Source organism: Eleutherodactylus coqui, chromosome 8 (assembly GCF_035609145.1).
Source record: "Eleutherodactylus coqui strain aEleCoq1 chromosome 8, aEleCoq1.hap1, whole genome shotgun sequence".
NCBI classification, from domain to species: domain Eukaryota; kingdom Metazoa; phylum Chordata; class Amphibia; order Anura; family Eleutherodactylidae; genus Eleutherodactylus; species Eleutherodactylus coqui.
Genome location: NC_089844.1, coordinates 25,054,774 through 25,075,856, shown reverse-complemented (window position 1 = coordinate 25,075,856; position 21,083 = coordinate 25,054,774). Strand labels below are relative to the sequence as shown.

The window sequence follows — 21,083 nt, the reverse complement described above, 5'->3', positions numbered from 1 at the left end:
CACCACCATCGCATGATTCCCTTTAACCTGACAGCTGAGGTTTCTCAGTGGTCACATGTTCGTATGGTGGATTTTTATATGGATTCTGCCTACGTTAAAACATAGTGGAATTCTCAGCAGCAGAAAATGCGCACAGCCGATGTCAATGTGGATGCTGATCCACAGCCGATTTCACCCTTTCAAACAAATCCACACCAACAGCAGGGGGAGATGCACCGCAGTCCAGACATCTGGCCATCAGTCAAGGTCTTCCCTTCTATACATTATGTGGCATAAACGATGGACAATGAGCTGATCGCTCATCTTTCAGTGTACACAGCAGTGGTTCAGTACTGAACAGCCACTAAGTTAAGTTAATGGAGGGGGGCTGGGGAGCAAGAGGAGAGAAATCTCCTGCACTGCCCTGCCCCCTGCTGGCCGCTGTGAGAAGGCGAGCGATACTAGCTCCCGTGCAACAGCACAGGAGCGAGGACACATAGGGGCGAGTGTCGGCCATGGTTTGCCCAACATTCGTCCCATCTAGGTGGACCCTTAAAGAGGTTGCAGCCTCCGTGAGGTGATGACATAACAAAGAGAAGAGTCTCGTTATCACAGACTGAAAGAAATGTTAATTGTTTTGGGGCAATGCAAAACTCAGGGCAAAATATTTCTGTCTGCTCTAGAAACCGCAGTGGCTGTCCTCTGGGAAATGGTTCTTAGTTCCAGAATCTCCGCTGCTCAGTGCAGACGCAGGAGGTTAAGAGTGACATGGCTGATCTACAGCATATAAGCAGCGGAAGCTGCCATGTGTAATCCAGAGCTGAAAGTCAGCACTACAATAAAAGGGCCTCGTGTCATATGTGATAAGGAGTCTAATGGCCCTTTTACACGGGGCGAGTCGAGTAAAGGACTGCAAGAGCGCTGACTTCACCGTCCAGGTCGTGCAGAGAGTTTAGACAGACAGTCATCGCTGCTGGATCCTCGTTTAGAGCTTCATCTTCTATGTGAAGAGCTGAGGGGGGCGGCATGTACATGGAACGAGAAGCCAGCGATCCAGCAATAGTTTTTATGCTGGCCTTTTGAAAGTCAGTGATAATGCCTTGTGAATGAATAGTCAGCGATACACAATTAGTGAAATTAGTTTGTTTGAAGGCATTTTGAGCACTAATTGTCCCGTGTAAATCAGCCATTCGGGCCCAACGAGGTTGGGTGTTCCTAGAAAGTGAGAAGTGATTTGCAGCAGGAAGTTTTCCTCCGGCTGTGCGCCTACAAGCCAGGATCCTCGAGCTCCACAGAGGAGCAACGTTTCTACATGGGGTAGTAGGATGTAATTACAAGACCCGCAAGAATGAGAGAAGCCTTGAACACCGCAGAACCCCAGCTAGAACATTACTCTGCTTACGGTGGGGCTCACACGGGGCGGACTGGCCACCCAATTTACATTTGCAGCATTATTTTGAAAATCTCCTCCACAAGCTGCTGAAATAACCAGTACAAAACTGGTGAGGAAATTGACACGCGGTGCGGAATTCAATTCGGCAGCATGTCAATTTTATCACTGTTTCCGCAGTGGAATTTACCTCTCCTCAATGAAACTTGCAATAAAACCCTCAGCAGATAGTGCGACCTCGGAGGCAGGCTTTCCGCGGCTGATCTGCAGTGGAACGCCTGCTGCAAATCAGCCCCCGTGTGGACCCAGCCTTAGGAGCCATATCACCACAGGTCGGTATCTATCTTATCCGATGGCTTCTGCTCCTAACATACTTGGTTTTCGATTCCTACCCAATGTCAAGCTCTCCGCTTGCTGCTATCAGACTATGCAAGCATTATAGTTTACACTGAAGATGCTGCAGACCCTTCGCTCACGGCCCGGGCACACCTGGGTTTTAGGCTTCAGTCACAATTCTGCTTCTCTGTTCTGTTCTTGGAGCAAAAAAACTAAATTAAAATGGAAATAAACGTTTCATTCGGTTTTTCAAAAAACTGAAAGCAAAAGGAAAGCCTTTAGTTTGTTTCCGTTCTGTCGAGTTTTCTTACAGTAATAAGTAGCGCTGCCGAGCGAACCGCGTGTTCCTGTAGAAACCGAATGGCACAGAAGCAAACTGAAAAACCCAACGAAATCAATGGTGAAAACATGGAAACATTTATTTCCATTGTAACTCAGTGTTCCTGCTCTGAAAACGGAACAGAGAAATGGAATTGTGACCGGGGTCCTAAACGCAGGTGGGAGTTTGCTCTGACAAATACTAAGAGATCCACATTTGCTACATACAGTGTATATCCACTGTGAGCTACCTGAGCATTATACGCTGTACCAAACCCTCAGGGTAGTACAGAAAGAAGCCATTGGGCTGGTTTAACACAAAGGAATCCAATTGCAGCAAACCCTCAGCTGTGGGAGCAGGACTGCGACGTGATGGATGTAAAACTACAATATGGCCACTTAATAGCAGCAAGCGGAGATCTTGAAAGCGAAAAAAGACTTAAAAACACAAAGTCTAAGTTTCCACTTTTATACAGATGACCCCGGTGCGGACACGAGCGGAGGGAAGACCAGCACCAAGGAGCGGAGTCTCCTCGCTCAGAAACAATCACTGAATAGAAATGACATTCATTCCCACTTGGGCGTGGCTTCACATAACAAAAATGGCCGTACCTTATTCCTGGGGTCTCCCAGCAGCTAAACAAGAAATTAAGAATGTTATTAGAAGGATGAAATCAAGGGTTAAATGGAGATGAGAACATGAGACACACAACATGAGGTCCCCGGGTGCTGGATCCTCGGGTGGATGTATACACAGCGGACACGGACAACACACAGCGAGGATCGGCTGCTTGTCTAGAATCTCCGAATCTACGGGTCAACGCTACAAGGCAGAAATCACAGACAAATACATAAATCTCTGGGGTTATATAGGCGAATGTCACTCCAGGTCCAGCGTCATCGCCGGCGGGAGGAGATCTCCACACATTTCTATGCGAATTTCACCATTGTGTGTATTTGTGATGCTTTTCCATGATGCTCATGAGTTCTGCCCTAAAGGTTAACATGGGATGACGGCTCAGGGTGTATGACCATGTACGAGAGAGGAGCCACATGCTGCACGCTGGACAGTGGGAGAACACACACGGGGAACGCTGACGCATTTCACCTTACCAAAGCATCGGCCACGGCGGCTTCCAGGTCTGTACTGGAGCTGAGCACCCGCATGGCGTTCACGGAGGACGGTATTCTGCCCGACTGGCCGATCCCATAGCGATCTTGTGAAAAGAGAGAAACGCAAAACGTCAAACACTTTGTTCGGAGGCGGAATTCCAGCAGTTGAAGTCTTGGAAGCAACGGATGGGCAAAATCCTCTCCCCACACAGAGGTGTCATCCCTCTCAATGTTCTGTAGCGACATCCAACCCGATCTCAGCGCGAAATAATTCCCGTATTACAGGTGGGCACACTGGGGATATATGCCTGCTACCAAGATCAGCAGGGTCTGCATCTGTCAACATTCTCATGTCTGTGGTGGCTGGCAGACCAGCCATAGGGATCAGTCGGAGTGGATTTGATCCCAACCCATTCTACGGTTTTGTAGATAAGCAGCTTTGGAGCTGGTAGGCGCCCGCTTGTCATCATTCCCACAAATGGAAACTAGCATGCCTGTTCTGAAAACGTAACATTATGGGGGGGATATTTAGTCGTTCAGCTGACATTTACAGGGTCTGGACTATGGACACAGGCTTTTCGGATATTAAGTGTAATTATGGCACCCTCTATCCACAGTCACCGGTAATTCGTAGACAGCAGGACATTTTGTGTCCCCATCTCATTCATGGATCTTAATACTTTGCCCATCAGAAGCCAACAAGCCGAACTGCAGGAATTCAGCAGAAGAAAGTGGGATGGCACCAGCTTCTGTCTACTAATAAAAGGACCCTGGAAAAGCTGTGGCTCTACAGCCAGGTAGGGCATGCTGAGAGTTCTGGTTCGCCAGATGTAGAGCCAGAGCCAGACACCAACTAATGATGGGGCCTTCTGCATCAATGGACAGAAGTGTCTCCACAGCATTTGGTTATATTTCACCTGTATGGAAGTAAAATGAGGAGGGATGGCAGAAAAGAAAAAGTTAGCTGTGATGGGATGAATAATCCAGCGGATTACATAAAGCTAAAAAGGCAAAAAAGTCACCGTCCTGGGGCAGAGACTGCAGCCACTGAGCCTCTACAGGACGACGGAGCAGAGAGGCGATCAGCGGCATACAACATCCACTTATCACTGAACAACTACGAAATCAATCTGGACTCAAAAGAAGTTTCAGTCAACGCTCGTATGACATCCTGCGGTGACAATAGAGGACATCCCAGGAGCAGCACAAAATTCTTCAAGTATCCTGAAAGCCGATAATGACCAATATCACAGCTGACGAGAAGGCAGGCGGTCACATCCACCCGAACCGATAAACCTCCAGAGCAGTAGAGACGAGCGGGGGACAGGGGGTACTCCCCAGAATCACTGCACCATCGTCATCATTAATTCTACACCAGGAGATTCGCCCCACAAATCATCTCTCCATCTTCATCTTCCTCATTACATGCAATTGCTGTCACAGAATAAAACTGCAACATGCAGGTAACAGAACGGCCCCGTCTGCCATCTTGAACTCTGAGTTACCCAATCACTGGTCTCGTGAGTGTCTGGATCTGGTGCTATGACTGTTATAACAAACATCTAGAGCTGTAATGACAACTGACACTGTGGCCCCTGGGGGTCTTATGCTACATATCAATCACTATGGTGCAACATCTGAGCTCAGCCCGTCAATAACAGAGGAAGCTGCCGATCTCAGCGTTCCTTCCCAAATCTCCATGTGCATATGGAAAAGAAAGGACGTGAACACATGATAAGCATACCCCAGGGCTAGAATTCACCTAAGCCACCAGACATTGCTGCAGCATGGAGGGAAACCCAAAATACCATTTAACGGAAATTCAACTTATAAGAAGAACGAGCAGAAAAACAACAAAAACGAAAAAAAAAAAAAAGACTCCGGCTGCACAAAGCGACAAGTAATGACAAACAAAATGGCGAGAGGTGACAGATGTTATGCACATGCAGGCGGGCGGTGGGGCGATATAAGCACATGGAAGAATGAAGCGTCATGCAGTTAGCTCCGGATCACCTGACTGCCCCACAGACTCGGAGGTGGAGAGCGCACTAGTGGACCTGGAATGACGTCGAGAGGCTGCAAGAAGAAGGAATGGCAAACACCCAGAGGGTTAACACGCAGATAACAAGGAGACAGAAGCAGCGTACACATGAGCCTGAGATTACGGAGGATCCCAGGGGGTGGACATGTGACAAGAAGCAGAGTGTGAGCTTAATGGGTCAGATTGGAAACATTCACTGCGGAGACAAAGCGGAAGATTCAGGACCAGATCTTCGGTTGTACCGTCATCTGATTGTTCTTACCTGCAACCATCACATTACACTAATTATCTCATATATGACTAGATCACAGCAGGGACAAGACAGAAGGGAGGTTATAAGGAGCATATACAGGGGCCATAGGTTACTGTGCAGTCTGCTGGTGGAGAGGGGAAAAGCCATCAGTGAATTGTGAGCCTGGAGTAATCCGAGGAAGGTACAACTACACCCAGCAGCCCAAGGTAGTTGCGGAAGAGACGATGGGACTTCTAGTCTGACGTGACGAGATTAATAATGCTAACAATTTTGCTATTCACATTCAGCATTGGAAAACAGACCACAAAACAGGACACACACGAGTTAAAGAGTCGGTCCATGCAACTGCGACGGCTATGAATACAGGAGACGGGGAGGTGGGGTTTAGTAAGGGTTAAACTACTATGAAAGGCATTGCCAGACACGCCATACAAACCTCATTTTCCTATTACACAATGGACCAGGTGTTACTGAGAGAGGCAGATGACTCTAGGACCTCCATAGTGGTGGACTTTAAAGCGTGGCCGCATGGCAGTTGTAGTTCTGCAGTGGTTAGAAAGCCACGTTGAACGCAGCTGCATGTACTGGACGTACTGACCTATAGAGGGACCCTTCTATGCATCTCAACTAGAGATGAGCAAGCGTACTCGGTAAGGCCGATTTCGCAATCGAGCACTGCGATTTTTCGAGTACTTCACTACTCGGGTGAAAAGTACTCGGGGGCGCTGTGGGTGAGCGGGGGGTTGCAGAGGGGAGTGGGGGGGGGGAGGGGGGGGAGGGAGAGAGAGCTCCACCGCGCCACGCCCCACCCCACAGCACCCCCGAGTACTTTTCACCCGAGTAGTGAAGTACTCGAAAATTGCGGTGCTCGTTCGCTCATCTCTAATCTCAACACAAGAAGGCCGGAAAAGCTGCCAGACAGGAGGCCGATGGGCTAAATGATCGTACAAGAAGCCTCCTAATGGTCAGTGACATCTCTGAATATCTGGTTGAGGCAAGAACAAGAGCTCCGTAAGGCGAGGGCTACACGGCAACTTTGGTTGCGTGACATGATGATCATAGTGCTGAAGTGAGACATCGCATCTAATGTTGGTCAATGGGGTCACACTGCAAACTAAGGGCCCTTTTACACACAATCATTACTCAGTGAATGTAGACGGAGCGGACCAGAAATCATTACTACCCAGCTGCCTTCATTCACAATCAACAGGCAGTCATTCACAGATGATTGGCTGCCTGTTTACATGGGCAGATCGTTGTTTGATCCTTACGCCTGCACGATCCGAACGACAAAGTAATTCTCATTTGCCGTTCAGACATTTACACTGAACGATCATACAGATTTCTGCGATCCAGCGATTATCTGAATGATAATCGCTCCGTGTAAAAGGGCCCCAACCAACCATGATACGTCAATCACAAATTTTTCTTTTTTTAAATACCGGATTTTTGGCAGCAAGTCATTAGTCACATGACTGCAAGGAAAGTCACTTGTGATTGCAACTTATCCTTTTGGAGGGTTTTAACAGCCAAAATGCAGCTTTAAAGCTGTCACATGACAGCGAGCCACAAAGGATTTGGTTGCTTAACTTTTATGAGATTCATATCATGCGACCATAGTCTGTGTATCCCAAGCCTAAAGCTGTTCGCACCACACGACTGGTCATCCATAGCTTGATCTTATGGACATTATAGATAATATATGGTGATGTCTTGCAATGAGGGGATTGGTCACAAACCACGTCAGCTTCTACAGGGATCAGGAGAGAAGGACACAGAGCGGTCCTGCGCTCTGGCAGCACAGAGATTAGCCGAGGTGAGAGTTGGGTAGGATAAAGGATTTCAATGTGCCAAAACTTACCAAGAGGTGCAAAGCCCCTGGCGGGACTTGTATCCCGGCTGCTCTCTCGGCTGGTGTCGCGGCTGCACCCCTGACTCATGCTGGGTCGGGGGATGCGGCTGCTCCGGGCTAGCATGCGATGTGGAAAAGCAGCACATTAATTTAAAACACATATAACAGGCAGATAATTGAGAAAATCTTCAATGAAGCAAGTGGTTAATGCTGTTACATCAATGGCAAAACAACATCCTCAACTGCACGTGGACAAGCGGCGCCAAAGTCAGATCCCCTAATAACTCAGGCAAAATAGAAAGCAACACTGGGATAGAAAGTGGAATTAAAGAAGTGTATAAAACAGATCCCCCCGATGTGGGTGCAAAAAGAGGAAGTGCAGAAAACACGAAGCAGCAGCTGCCAAGATCACTGCCCAGACCCACCCTCACCCACCGCCTCTAAAGAGGAGCCATCATTAAATGTCGTATGTGAATATAGAGGAGACATAGACTCTTGTGCGGATTAGTACAGCTCCATGCAAACTGGACTGCAGAGAGCAGCGGCCCACCCATTCATCAATAGGAAGGAATGAACTGTTGACCAGACGCACGATGAATCCTCACTGACATACATGTATGAGGGCGGTATACAGGGCACAATCCAGTACCAGATCTGGAATGAAAAGGGTCCAACCCTCCACCTATTGCCAGGTGGAGAAGGGAGGGACGAGGAACCAGACAAATACGGCAGAACATAAAGCAGCCTATAGAAGGTCTGTTTCTGCTTGTGGATCTATTAGTATATTTATGTAGGCTGCATACTGTCCCCCAATGTCTGCTGTATGGGGAAAGGGACGCTTTATGGGACTAACCAGGTCTTCAGGCAAATGTTATTAAAAGAGCAGCGTTCACACCGAGCTCCGTATTTATGAGGCTCCAAGCAATTTATGGCCAAAGCATCCTGCGCCTTTCGATGTCCCCGCAATCAGATCGCTGCCTTCATATTTACGGTTACTGGTATATTTGGGCCCATTACAGATTCTTTACAACAAAACACTTTGAGGACAATAATCTGCTTATGTAGGGGTACAGGAGGCTTTCGGCTGATAATCTCATCAATATCGGTGTGATGGCAGACAACCCACAATACGTATCATCACCAGCTCCCCATCAATATCACACATTTAGCGAGTGGCATGATCTGATCGGGGATCCGGTCACTTCATAGTGAATTGTACTGTGTAGAGCTGGCGCAAAGAAAGTTTCATATGGAGATCGGCACTGTGGTGACTGGGATGGGGCTTGTATAATCAGTCTGTTCACATTTCTGGATACGAGATATAATACTGGACTGACTGTCTGTATTCTCAAGTCACAGGACTGAAGATTAAATAAGATGGCAGATTGGAGTCTGTACAGCGGTAGGTTTAGCTCTGCATTGAAGTGCTATATATGTAGAACAGAGGGTAAGACCCCCCCCCAAATCCCAGAAGCCACATCCTTACCCAATCCTATCCTGCTGGGGCTTGTTTCTCGGCTGCAGCCCTGACTGCGGGGAATCTTGCTTCGTTTCTCAGAGGTTGGGACTTGAGGGACCCTCTGTGCGCTGGTTACTAGACCGTATCCGCTGCTTAACAACTTGCCAGGAGAACTGGAGCGGCTGCCGGCTATAGGGAGAGAAGATGAATGAGCAGATATACAGACAATAGAGACACTAATTATGTACATGCATGCTGCCGTGGAGCACAGTGACCTCACTAATGGCGACCACATCACCACAATGCAGTGCAGCGACAATCTCCACCAACACACTTCTACACAGGTGAAGCGACAGAGCACCCAAACCTAGGGTGATAGTTAGCCCAGCATTGGGTGGAAGGAGACAATTGTGCAATTAGGCTGTCTCAGAGAGAGAACACACTGTCCGCTACCTAGAAGAGAGAGGAGTGTTCAGCCAAATGCCTGATGTGTCTGGCCCACCGCCACCGGGTGCTCTACAAGCTTCATTGTCCCCAAATTGTGAGAACTTGGCACATAAAACAGTGGTCCCCACATAGCAGAGAAGTGCCAGGGATGGCTGTCGTCAGCGACTGCACAAAGATGCACGACAGGTCTCCTACACAGAATAATGACAGAGGAAATGAGGAGGCGGGAGGCCCAGGGGTGGCTCTTACCACTAGCTGGATTTGCTGATCGGGATCCTTTAGCATGAAAGCAGGAGGAGGACAGTAAAGAGGGATTTAGAGAAGGTCACACAACAGACAGCACAGATCTCGTAAAACAGTCAGACGGATGAAACGGCAGACAGCACACAACAATCTGTACGCCACACTCCATGTGCTTACGCTGGGACTGCGACACGATCTTGGCTCTGCTTCGGCCTCGTGTGTCCGGCTGAGCGGAGGTGGCGCTGCCGGTGCTTCCCGAGCTTTGCCTTCTGGTACGGATCCGTCCTGTCCAAAAATACATATTCAAAAGTCAGTACAAAAGGCCTTCAGGATGACGACACCCCCGAAGACATTAATATGTCAAGTGTCCTCATGATGGAAAAGTCAGAAGGTCTATTCTACTAAATCAGACACCTAGCTTACCTGGAAACTGCACAGCAGGGAGAAACCGTCTGTTATAGAACGGAGCAATGCCATACAGCCTATATGTACGTCTCCGGCCTCCATGTCTTCTAATAGGGATCAACAATCCCTGTCACATACACGGTGCACAACTACAGAAACGCCTATCTAAAGAGTGACGCGCCGCATCTGTTGCTCCAGTCTGCAAAGTTATGAATTTCTCATGTTCACCTCTGATCAGAGTTTACATGTGGAGTTAACCCTCATTCACCTTCCAAGTACATCATACTACGTATCTGGTGTCAGGGGGTTTAAGGTAAAAACTGCATTCTTCATTCTGCTACTCGATGCTGAGAACAGCAAGATTGTGGACGGAGCCCAAGAGCTTAAAGCTTATAATCATGTTCTTTAACAGTGCAAGGTGATCGCTCAAACGTCGAGCGATCACCTTGCGCTCCTAGCGGAGGATGCAGAAGACAAGCGGGGTGTCCGCATTTGTCTTCTGCATCCAGCTGTTCCCCACCCGCAGCGCCCAGCTGTTATACAGCCAAGTGCTCTGAGCGGAGGATGCAGAAGACAAGCAGGGTGGCCCCGCTTGTCTTCTGCATCCAGCTGTTTTCTGCACGGAGCGCCTGGCTGTTATACAGGGCAGAGCTGAACCGCTCTGTTCTTCATACCCAGCCTGTCATCAGGGAGCGGGATACAGTGGAAACAATAGTATCAGCTGTATCCTGCTGTGAATGCCTGATAACCGATCGTTGATCTTCCAGCAACGGCTTAATGAAAACTGCACGATGTCAGTGCAGTTAGACACAACGATTATCGCTCAAAAGACGGCTTTGAGCAAAAATCGTTGTGTCTAAGAGAGAATTCCATGACTTTCACTCTTGATTACTTATTCTCAGGATAGGTCATCAATAGTTGATCAGTGGGTGTCTGCCGCTTGGGATCCCCGCCAATCAGCTGATCGTCCAGCAGGGCTGGCAATCATCAGTGGTCAGGGCCAGAAGTGTAATAGACTGTTTCATACCTCCTATAAACACGTCCAGGTCAGGACTGCAATCATTGATGATCAACTATTCAAGACCTATCCTGAGGGATTGGTCATCATTATTAAAGATGCTGAATACCTGTTTACCTGAGCTCCTATAACGCAGGGAGAAAATTACTGTATGGTAATACAAATCAGCAGAACAGACTGAACAAGCATGAATGCCTGCAGAATAGTGAGTGCAGCTCTGTAGTATAATACAGGATGTAACTCAGGATCAGTACAGGATAAGTAATGTATGTACACAGTGACTCCACCAGCAGAATAGTGAGTGCAGCTCTGTAGTATAATGCAGGATGTAACTCTGGATATTTACTGTATGTACATAGTGACTGCACTCTTTATGCATACTATTTTCATATAGAAAATGTGGAAAATGCTGATCAGAGGTGAACATGGGCTTAAACCCCTTAAAGACCAGGGTGTTTTGGTCCTAAAGGACAAGACACTTTTTGGGAATTTAACCCATGTGGTGGTTTTACGGTCCTAATTTTTTTCTTCAGCTACCAAACTTTTTGCTGCGTTTCCCCCCCCCCCCCCTCCTTATAGTTTATTTTTAAAACTAGTATATTTAAAAATCATAAAAGTACAGGAGTAGGTCGCTCATTTTGTTTCAGATGTTTTGATATATACTTTTGGATTACAGGACGCAAATGGCGATGGTTTTGGTTGGCGGGGCTCATTTTCTATGTATATATTTTTTTAAACATACTTTTGTAACTATTTTTTTAGCATCACGTGATCGCCAGGTTACATAGTGGCAGTAATACTTTCACTCTGTAGTACATAGCACTCACTGAGCGCTATGTAGCATTTAAAAGCAGAAACGGTTAAAAACGCTTCTCCCTTCTCCACTGGGTCCTCAGCTGTGTCTGACAGCTGACAACCCGACCTGCTCCTGCTTGAGGCTTTAATTTCACACTGTACTTCTGCTATCGGCCGGGATTAAAGCCCAGGACCAAACGCCATAGATTTACCGCGCTTGATCCCTAAGGAGTTAAAATTAAGATAACTGCACTTGAGCTGCAATATTCTGTATTACCGCAGAGCCGTTACTGCAACAAAATAATGTGAAGATTCTGCTCAGTTACATGGAACTCTCAATACTACTGAGCGGGTCACGACATATTGGTTAGATGCAGCATCACCACCTTCTTTCTGGCAGTGAAGAGCGGCCGCAGACATCAGATATCTGTTAGCAGTCCAAGTCAATTTTGGTGGGACACAGACAATTTAATGCAATGAGCTCCAATCTCCGGCTTTCCAGCTGTTGAGAACCTGCAACTCGCAATGTGACGTAAGACTGGAGTAATTTTGCAGCTGGCAGGTCACAGATTGGAGACCCCTTTGTCTATAGTCCAGGTAACTGGATGAATACTGGGGTATGACGACAAATATCAGATATCTGTGGACACCGTAAGCGCGGCTCAGTATACAATGTGCACACAAAAAAATATATACATTCAGTAAGAAGCAAACAAAAAAAACTACACGATCCTCTACAGATTCTGTGCGGCGCTCCCAGCATGCCATACATGGGAGCTACAATGTTCCGGTGTGCAGCCCCAACAAAGCTGAACACAAGCGGAAGAAGGTTAATAATCTACAGAGCAAAGTCTAAACTACAAATACAAAACGAGATGCACATGAGTCTGTGGTACAAGGACACCGGCACTGCTACCGGATGGAAAGAATGGTCCGGCACACTGTTAGAGATACATAGAGATGAGGTCCTACAATGTGATCCAGATCCACTGCGTGGGCCGTGGCGGCATCAGTTACTACAGGGCCAATAGCCAGAGAGTTATGGGAATTATTGTCAATAGATGAAAGAACAAAATTTTTTAAATGTGACCCAAATTCTTCAAGTATCCAAGAAAGGCGAAGTGGAGCGCAAAACATGCAGCGGGCTCTACCAAAGGCAGCAAAAATCACCTTCTGAGTCTGGATGCAGCCACATAAGGTTAGGAGGTACGATCAGTGGGGAAATTAGTAGCAATGACATTAGGGGAATCTATCACCTCCCTGTTGTCAGTTTCCACAGACACTTAGTGTATGGTGTGCGAATCACACAGCCCAGGTTGGCCGTGTGCTATGCAATGTTTTTCGTGCACAGCCACGTAAAAGCACCCCAACTTCTTGATGGGGTTGTACCAGAACCACAAGTTAACTCTTATCCGCAGGATAGGGGATAACTTACTGAAAGATGGGGTCTCATTGCTGAGACCCCCACTGATCCTGTGAAAGGGGGTACACAGTGTTCTCATCTGCCTATCACTGCAGGGATGCACATTGAATGAAGCCCTGGCAGAGCATGCACGGTCAGGACTCATATCACTTCAATGGGGACTGATGAAAATAGCTGAACGGGAAGCTCTTGGCCATCTCTGGATGTCCCACTGAAAATGAATGGTGCAGCAGAGCACTTGTATGACCATGGCGCCATTCTGCTCTGCACTGTGGGGGGTGCTGTGAGCCCGCAGTTAGGACAACAGGGGCACGGGATCAGTGGGGGTCTCCGGGGTGACACTCCCACAGATCAGCAGATTATCTCCTTGTAGTTCTGGTATCACACCTCTAATGTTCGTTCACACCAACCAATTACTATAAAATTCGCAAGTCACAAAAACCGTGATAAAATAGGCCACTGGTAGAAATGTTTACACAGAGGCAACAACACTCAACGTCCATCCCATTCCCAGCCACGAATCGTCCAAGGGCTCATTCACACGGCTGGATGCTTATTTTGCAATGTATTTGGGGCGTATGTATTTTTGGGGGGCACGTGTCTCCTGCACACGCACTGCGCTTTTTTTTTTTAAGCGCTTTAAAAAAAAAAACAAAACAAAAACACACAAGGCGACCCAATTGATTTTGCCATTTCCTTAAACCATGTCTCCTGCCAACATGACTAAAAACGCTGTGAATAGGATACAAGGATTAGTTGTTGCATGGCGGGCTGTAGTTTTTATGGGTACCATCTTGCGGTGAATATATTGTACTGTGTTACTAAGTTTATTCGGGCAGAGTACAAAATATTTTTTAATGGCATTCCCCATGGGGTATAAATGACAACGTATTTGTGAAACGCTATAATTGCGCCGATCTCCAAAATAAGCTCGTAAAACCCTGATAGATAAAAACGTGTGGCGACTGACGCCCGACAAGACGGTTTTTAAGGATGTTGCAATGAAGTGCAGTTTTTATCCATCAAGCTGGTGCGGGATGTGACTAGCTTATTTTGGAGTTACCCCCCTCTCCTAATTGCCCACCAGCTTCTGTGCTCCCTACAAGATTGCATTCAGTTGGAACACATGTTGAATGTATCCAGGGCTGGGCGAGACGACTTGTGCCCATTTCTACTTACCCCACAATTACGATAACAAAATTATATTTTATTTCTATTTTTTCCATAATCCATACTTTTTCTTTGGAAAACATATTTTTTACATCGCTGCATTCAGAGATCCAGAACTCATTTTCCAATGATGATGCGGTACAAGAGCTTGATTTTTGTATGACTTACTGTTGTTTTTACTGGCATAATTTTGGGATACATATGACTTTTTTGATCACTTCTATTGGGGAAATGAACAAAAAAAAAAAAAAATGTTGGCTTTTTTTAAAATTTCATTTTCCGTATGGAATTTAAAAAAGTACCTTCAATTTATTGTACGGGTTATCATCGATGCGGTGCTACCAAACATACAGCGTTTTCATTCCTTTTTCTTTTAAGAAAATAAAGTGAAGTTCACTTAGATTTTTTGGGGTTTTTTTTAACACAATTTTTTTTCTAATTTTTCCGCCCCTGTAGGGTACTTGAACTTATGATCGCTAAGATAACACACTGCAGTACATCAATTAATACTACTCATTTCCATTCAAAGTCGTGGCAGACCTAGAGACCACTATTAGGCTCTCAGTTGCCATGGCAACCCATCAGCCCCATTTGATTTCATAGTGGAGGGCAGGTGATGTCACAGAGGAAGCTCCCTCCATCTGTTAGCTCCATACATTGACGGCAGAGGGATCTGTGTTCTCTCTGAAGCCCACCATTGCAGTGGGACTCCTAAGCCCATGCAATACATGTACGCCATTTCTTGGGACCCCCTTTTCCTTCCCATGATGCACACGTACATCATGGGGCTAAAAGCGGTTAATGAGAAAACGCTTTAAATGTTCATATTAACGCTTAATCTTTATCAAATCTGAAGGCCATTACAGAAGTCTAAGGGCTCGTTCGTACAACTATATCTGCACTGTGTACTATGAGAGCAATATTTGCCCACATAATACACAGTGAACAGAATCGATTTTAGTGGGTTTATTCATATAAGCGTATTTCTTCATGTGATACCGCATATTTTTTGCACACGATCATGCATATCCAAACTGGCGAATGGGCCAGCGCAAATACGCAGTGAATACACGGGCCATTTCTATTATTTTGGAAGTGCAGCAATATGCACTGCATTTCCGTACACAGAAGCCTGCAGGGGCCGGCGAGATACACAGGCGTATGCGATTTTCAGTGCTTACATCCCATGTGAACGGGCCTTTATAATCCCGGAAGAAAAGCTGCGCTGGTAGTACTGCTGCAGATAGGAGGATCCCAGATGACCGCGCTGCGGGTAGGTGGTCGTCCGATAGTTCAGGGCCACATAAATAACCCATGTAGAATGAACAGGATGAGTCCTGTGCGCCGGATGAAAGCTGCGACCAGGCAGTGAGACCCAGGAGGTGAATGTACAGTACACAGACACATGGTGAGGGAACCAAGCGGAGAACAGCATGCAAACCAACAGGAAGCACAAATGAATACCAGATATGACACCCCGTGGACAGAGCTCTGTGGCACACAAAGCTTACCCTCAGATTTAGCAGTGGGACCATCTTTAGGCAAATTAAACAAAAAATAAAAATAGGGAGAGGAAACAGTGGGAAGAATTAGTGAGATGTAGACGTATTCAGCAATTCCTGATGTTAGTGTGTGATGATTAACCCTCTCAGCCCCGACAACCTATGCTGTAATGTGGTTTACACTCTAAGCCCATGAAGCCTGTGAACGCCCCACTTTATGAACTGAAATGCTAAACCCATTTTCATAGAAAGAATGAAAGAAGAGAAGAACGAGCGTGACAAATGTGAAAACATAGTGAGCTGGCTGAGCTATAAGGTATAGTGCGGGCGGCTGGCTGGATGGAGTGAGTGTGTCACACGGCCATACTGAAGGTTTCCTCTCACCTAGAGACGCATAAGAGCCCGGGGGCAGAGCTGCTGCTGAGCTGAAGGGTGCAGGGGTGCTAGATGTTACTTTGGACTTGGCGCTGGCAGCTGCATTCACATCAATGTCACTGCGGGAGCGCTGCAATGAGCCCGGGGTAGCTGCAGTCTTCACTGCACTTGCAGAAACTGCGACAAAAATAGAGAAACAACAAAATTACTAGTCAGAAACTTGAGGGTTGAGGCTCGTCTTCCAGTATAGGCGATACTTACCTCTGGAGGTCGAACTTCCAGGAGGACTTCTCTTGGCGGATAGAGGACGACTAAAGGTGGAGGGGAAAAAAAAAGAAAAAGTCATTAGACAGACCTAAAAAGTCTCTAATCTAACTTTGCTTTGCCTACGGGTAAACTTTTCTACATGAACAAACAGGAGGCGGCCCTGGGGGAGGAGTTTCCTGCCTCAGAATGGCATAAATTGTCCATTACAACTGCTAAAGGCCCATTTACACTAGCAGATAATCACTCAAAGATTATCAAAGTCGTTTGAGCGACAGCTCTGAGCGATTATTTTGCTTTAAAAATAATTCGTATTCAAGTAGCTTCTCAGCTACTTAAATGCCAATTACGTATATTAACGAAGCCTTCACTGAGGGCAGGCTAATAGCTGCGCTCAGATCCTTTGTTCTACACAATGCTATCAGCAGTCCCCCATGGAGAACGACTGATAAAACTGATCGCTAAAATCAAGCTCACTTGATTTTAACGATCAGTGAAAAAAGCCCGAAATGTGGCTGCCCGGCGCCCATTTACATGCACCGATTATCGCTAAAACGATCGCTGATGAGCGAAGTTTTAGGGATAATCGTCCAGTGTAAATGGGTGTAAAGTTCTCGACTAACGTATCTATAATGGAAGGGGGCTATGAGTTTTTACTGCGCTGGTACTTGACCCCCCAGAGATTGTCCTGTATGATCTTTGGGGTATCAGGTCTCTGTTTTCGGAGTCATGAGAGTGAAGGCACCTTTTTGCACACTTGGTGAAATTTCCTTGAACTCCGTCAATTCTGGATTCAAGTTTATTCTCTAATATTTACCATCACAAATCTAAATTTACGCAGATCTTGGGAGGCGGATTCCTGATCTAACTAAACACACATTTACAGGAGCCTCAGTGTTTTCTGTCTTCCTGTAAAGCTCCTGGAGGAAATAATAAGTCAATATTAACCTAACTGAAATCAAATTGTCCCTTATAATTGTCAACGAGATGTTGGCGGCCCGTCTTACTGATGGTGAGGAATTCTTTGAGAGAACCTGGGCATCGTGGTATTAATACTTCCTCACCATGCGGTTGTGGAACCCCACAGTCCAAGCTCAGATTCTCCTGATAAATACCAGTCCGTCTATTAGCGCCTCCTCCAATCCTTCTGTTCACTTTGTAGTTTAGACCATTTGCTCTCATAATCTGAGGGGTATGGGGGCTATACGAGAAGGAACCCACTGATGCTGGTGCGGTCCGTTCAGCAAACATGGCGATAAAAAGAGCTGCTTGGATTATGCAGAACATTAATCAGCCGCTGAGACTTACTTTAGACTTTCCTGTGAACTGGACGAGGAGCGATCTGATTGAGGGAGGGAGACGATGCTGTCAGAACTCTTGAGATGTGACTGAAGAGCCTTCTGGTAAGAGGACTCCAGATTGTGGTACAAATGTTCTGCTTCTCGACTAAAGTGACTGTGGAAACCCCAATAACATCTGGAAAACAGAACAGGAGATCAGAAAACTATCACTTCTTTTTTTGCAGATTTTAGCCACCTACTCCAATAGATAACCTGATGTATAATAACAGACATTTCCAAAATACAACCAAGGCACGCAGCAGCCGGACAATACAGACGCGACCATCACTTCTGAGTGCTCCTCATCATCCAGTAGCCCCATCTGTACAGCAGTAAATGAATCCTTCTAGGAGACGCCTTCAGTTCAGAACATTACACTAAATGTAGCCGTCTTCACAGCACATTTTCTCTGGATACTTCAGAAGAGACATTTTGCTTACATCACGGTCTTCTCTACATCCATAATCTCCATCTCCCCCGCATTAGTAATAGACAATGATACCTGCACTAGACATACAGACTTTGCTACGATAACCCTCCTACACTGAGATGTTACCGGCGTGGTGCAGAAGATTTCTCCACTTACTTTCGTGCGACTATTCTGGCTTCGGAGTCGGCATCGTGGATTCCTTTCTTGATGGTTTCCGCTAACACGGATATGTGCCTGGAGTGAAGAGAGCTCATATTAATAATTATGTGGCTGCTAGAAGAAACGAGCAGCAATGTCGGTCCTGGCGACCCAACGAAACAAATCTCCTGCCAATCACTGCCCATCTCGCTGCAAGAGATCATTAATTCCCTCATTTGAATAGGGATAATGAGGACGAAGCTCGGGCCACATTCCTCAGCGCCATCCTCTGGTTGTGATAGTAACACTTAAGGTGGACAAGGCAAGTTTTATGATCAGTCTCCTCCTACAGCAATGTTCTGTATTATAACAGTTCACGATTATTACATCTTATACACAGTCGCCACCCGGCATGGCGACTACAAAAGGCATCTGATACCCATAAGTGTATTTTTTGAACATCATATCCTGCTGACATTCATGCTGGGGTGAGAACTTGCTTCAAGGAATTAATATAGCGGATCCATTGTACTAAGTTTTATCTAAGAATTTCAACTTGCTAATTGGTGTCCGAGTTATTCTGTCCATAGCCCTAAGCACCGTCCATCAGGAAGCAATGCAGAGGAGCGCAGCTCCTGATCCCACCATAGTGGACACTCCAATACATTATATGAACTGCAAGTAAAGAGCTGGTCCCATTTCAGCACTTTCAGGCTGGCATGAGAAACCCATAGCAGGTTTCCCAATTACCTCGCAGAAGCAGCCAATGCAGCAGCCCTACGCCTGTATCTCCCACTGAAGTGATTGACTGTTGTGGAAACAGTGCAACGCATTGTACTACGCCATTTCCGTAACACTGGAGTCACGCAAACAACGTAACACTACAAGGTTTCTGTAACTCACATTCACTTCAATGGGAGTTCCAGAAACCGTGTAAGGCTGCCATGCTCAGCTATTTCCTTAACACCCAGCAAGGAGGTGGAGAAACTAGCCACGGATTTCACATCTCAGCCAAGAAGTGCCAAGATGGGAATACGGCTTTAAACAGCAGGTCAGATACATTCAGGCAGCTGTATAGGACAATCAGACACGGCTGTTGCTGGACAAGAAAAACACTGACATGTCTCTAACATTCACTGCAAGCATTGACATCATATTAATAAACAGCACAAAGAGGAGCAAGGAGACCCGATGGTGGCCAAATACCCTGAGCTAGGTATGTGTATGTGGCACAATCCAGGCTAGATACTGCCAATGTGCTGCTGCTGGTTAAATGTGCGGTCGCTCGCCTAATACGCCGTTTCAGAAGCTTGGCATGAGGCGATTCATTTGAGATATGGGTTTCCTGCCGTGAGACGTCCCCTACAATCGGTGCAAAAAGTAAACATGTATAAAAAATTTCTTGCACTGTGTTTTTCTTGCAAACATCGTGCTTGTTTGCAATCGAGAGGAATAATACTGTTGCACCCGGGGGGACTTATTCCATTCTTGGTCCTCTAAATGTTGTGCCTGTGCGCAACTGATCCAGGTGAGCAACCAAGCTACTTCTCAAGGCTTTCAGTCTGCCCCTCTGAACATCCTATAATTGTATGCAGCGCTCTTCTAGTTCACACTGCGGCCCTCTTTAACAGGTTGTGTTCTTTTGTGTGGGTGACCAATACGTACAACACACTAAAAAATGTTATTGCTTGAGCTGTGATTTTTGAGATTGGAAATATAATGACCAACCAGCCGCTGGACACTATTAAAAAATAATGGATTCCAAATTTCTGTGAACTAATGATCCCAATGCATTCGATATACACGAGTCCTGGAAGCCCAAAATCATTGGTATCTGCCGCCTTCTTACCTTTCCAGTGAGTGTGTTTGCCATTCTTGTAGAAGTAGATCCAAAAATTCATAACAACGCCTGCAAGTAAAAAGTGAGGAGAGTCAGACATTCCAGCATCTAACAGAGAAGCGTAAGGACAAAGGATGTACAGAGGTCATACACAGTCCAGTCACATTTTTTGACCACCTCCTACCTTTGCCGACGTAATTGCGTAGCCCTGGAAGGAAGTGATGCGTGGGGTGTATATAAGGTGTGTGATAAGTGATATGTGAGCCCACAACCTGTCTCAGTAAAAGAGGTGATTTATCAGAGTTGCAAAAAGGGATGATTATTGGCTTTCGGGCCGAGGGTGGCGGTATTTGTCATACAGGGCAGTTTGTGAAGTGTTCGTGTTGTGCTATAGGGAAGGTGTATCGATAGCCGACAAGTGGCACCATTGGGAATAACCGAAGTGGAAACCGCTGAGCGCCACGCGCCACCGATGTGAGAGGTGAATGTTGGCTACAAAGGTGCGTGGGGGCCGACGAATCCGCTACAGTGGAGCAGCTCATCATGAAAATGAACCAGGGGGCTACCAGACGTGTCTAAAACAGTTCGGCGAACCCTACGGTGTATGGGGCTCAGAAGCATATGGGTGGTCACTGCACCTGCGCTAACAGAGGTGCATCGGAAGAAAAGGCTTCAATTAACATGATAGAATCAGACTTTGACCACCGCTGAGGGACAGAGGATTGTCTTCTTCTAAGAGTCACGTTTTCTGCTTTATCGAATGGATGGATGTTGGTGAGAAACATCAGAGAACAAACACCCTGCAGCCATTGCTGGAAGAACACAAGCCGGTGGCAGTAGCGGTATGGTCCGGGGAATGTGTTTGTGGTATTTTCTGGGCCGCTCATCCATGTGGAAGGCACTCTGAACCGATTTGGTTATGGATCTATTCTTGCATATCACATACACCCAT

The 21,083-nt window shown here is 46.5% G+C and overlaps 1 protein-coding gene across 1 annotated transcript in view; it reads right to left on the bottom strand.

The window, feature by feature from the left end:
- CLASP1 (cytoplasmic linker associated protein 1) overlaps positions 1-21,083 on the bottom strand; it is a 151,870-nt gene that overhangs the window by 48,443 nt on the left and 82,344 nt on the right. The window contains exons 15-26 of the mRNA XM_066575337.1: positions 20,141-20,200; positions 18,310-18,387; positions 17,692-17,859; positions 16,381-16,430; positions 16,129-16,296; positions 9,609-9,716; positions 9,438-9,464; positions 8,769-8,930; positions 7,292-7,399; positions 5,150-5,212; positions 3,137-3,240; positions 2,636-2,659 (exon numbers count right to left, since the gene is read on the bottom strand). Coding sequence (XP_066431434.1) covers positions 2,636-2,659; positions 3,137-3,240; positions 5,150-5,212; positions 7,292-7,399; positions 8,769-8,930; positions 9,438-9,464; positions 9,609-9,716; positions 16,129-16,296; positions 16,381-16,430; positions 17,692-17,859; positions 18,310-18,387; positions 20,141-20,200 — 1,120 coding nt within the window. The remainder of the gene's footprint in view (positions 1-2,635; positions 2,660-3,136; positions 3,241-5,149; positions 5,213-7,291; positions 7,400-8,768; positions 8,931-9,437; positions 9,465-9,608; positions 9,717-16,128; positions 16,297-16,380; positions 16,431-17,691; positions 17,860-18,309; positions 18,388-20,140; positions 20,201-21,083) is intronic.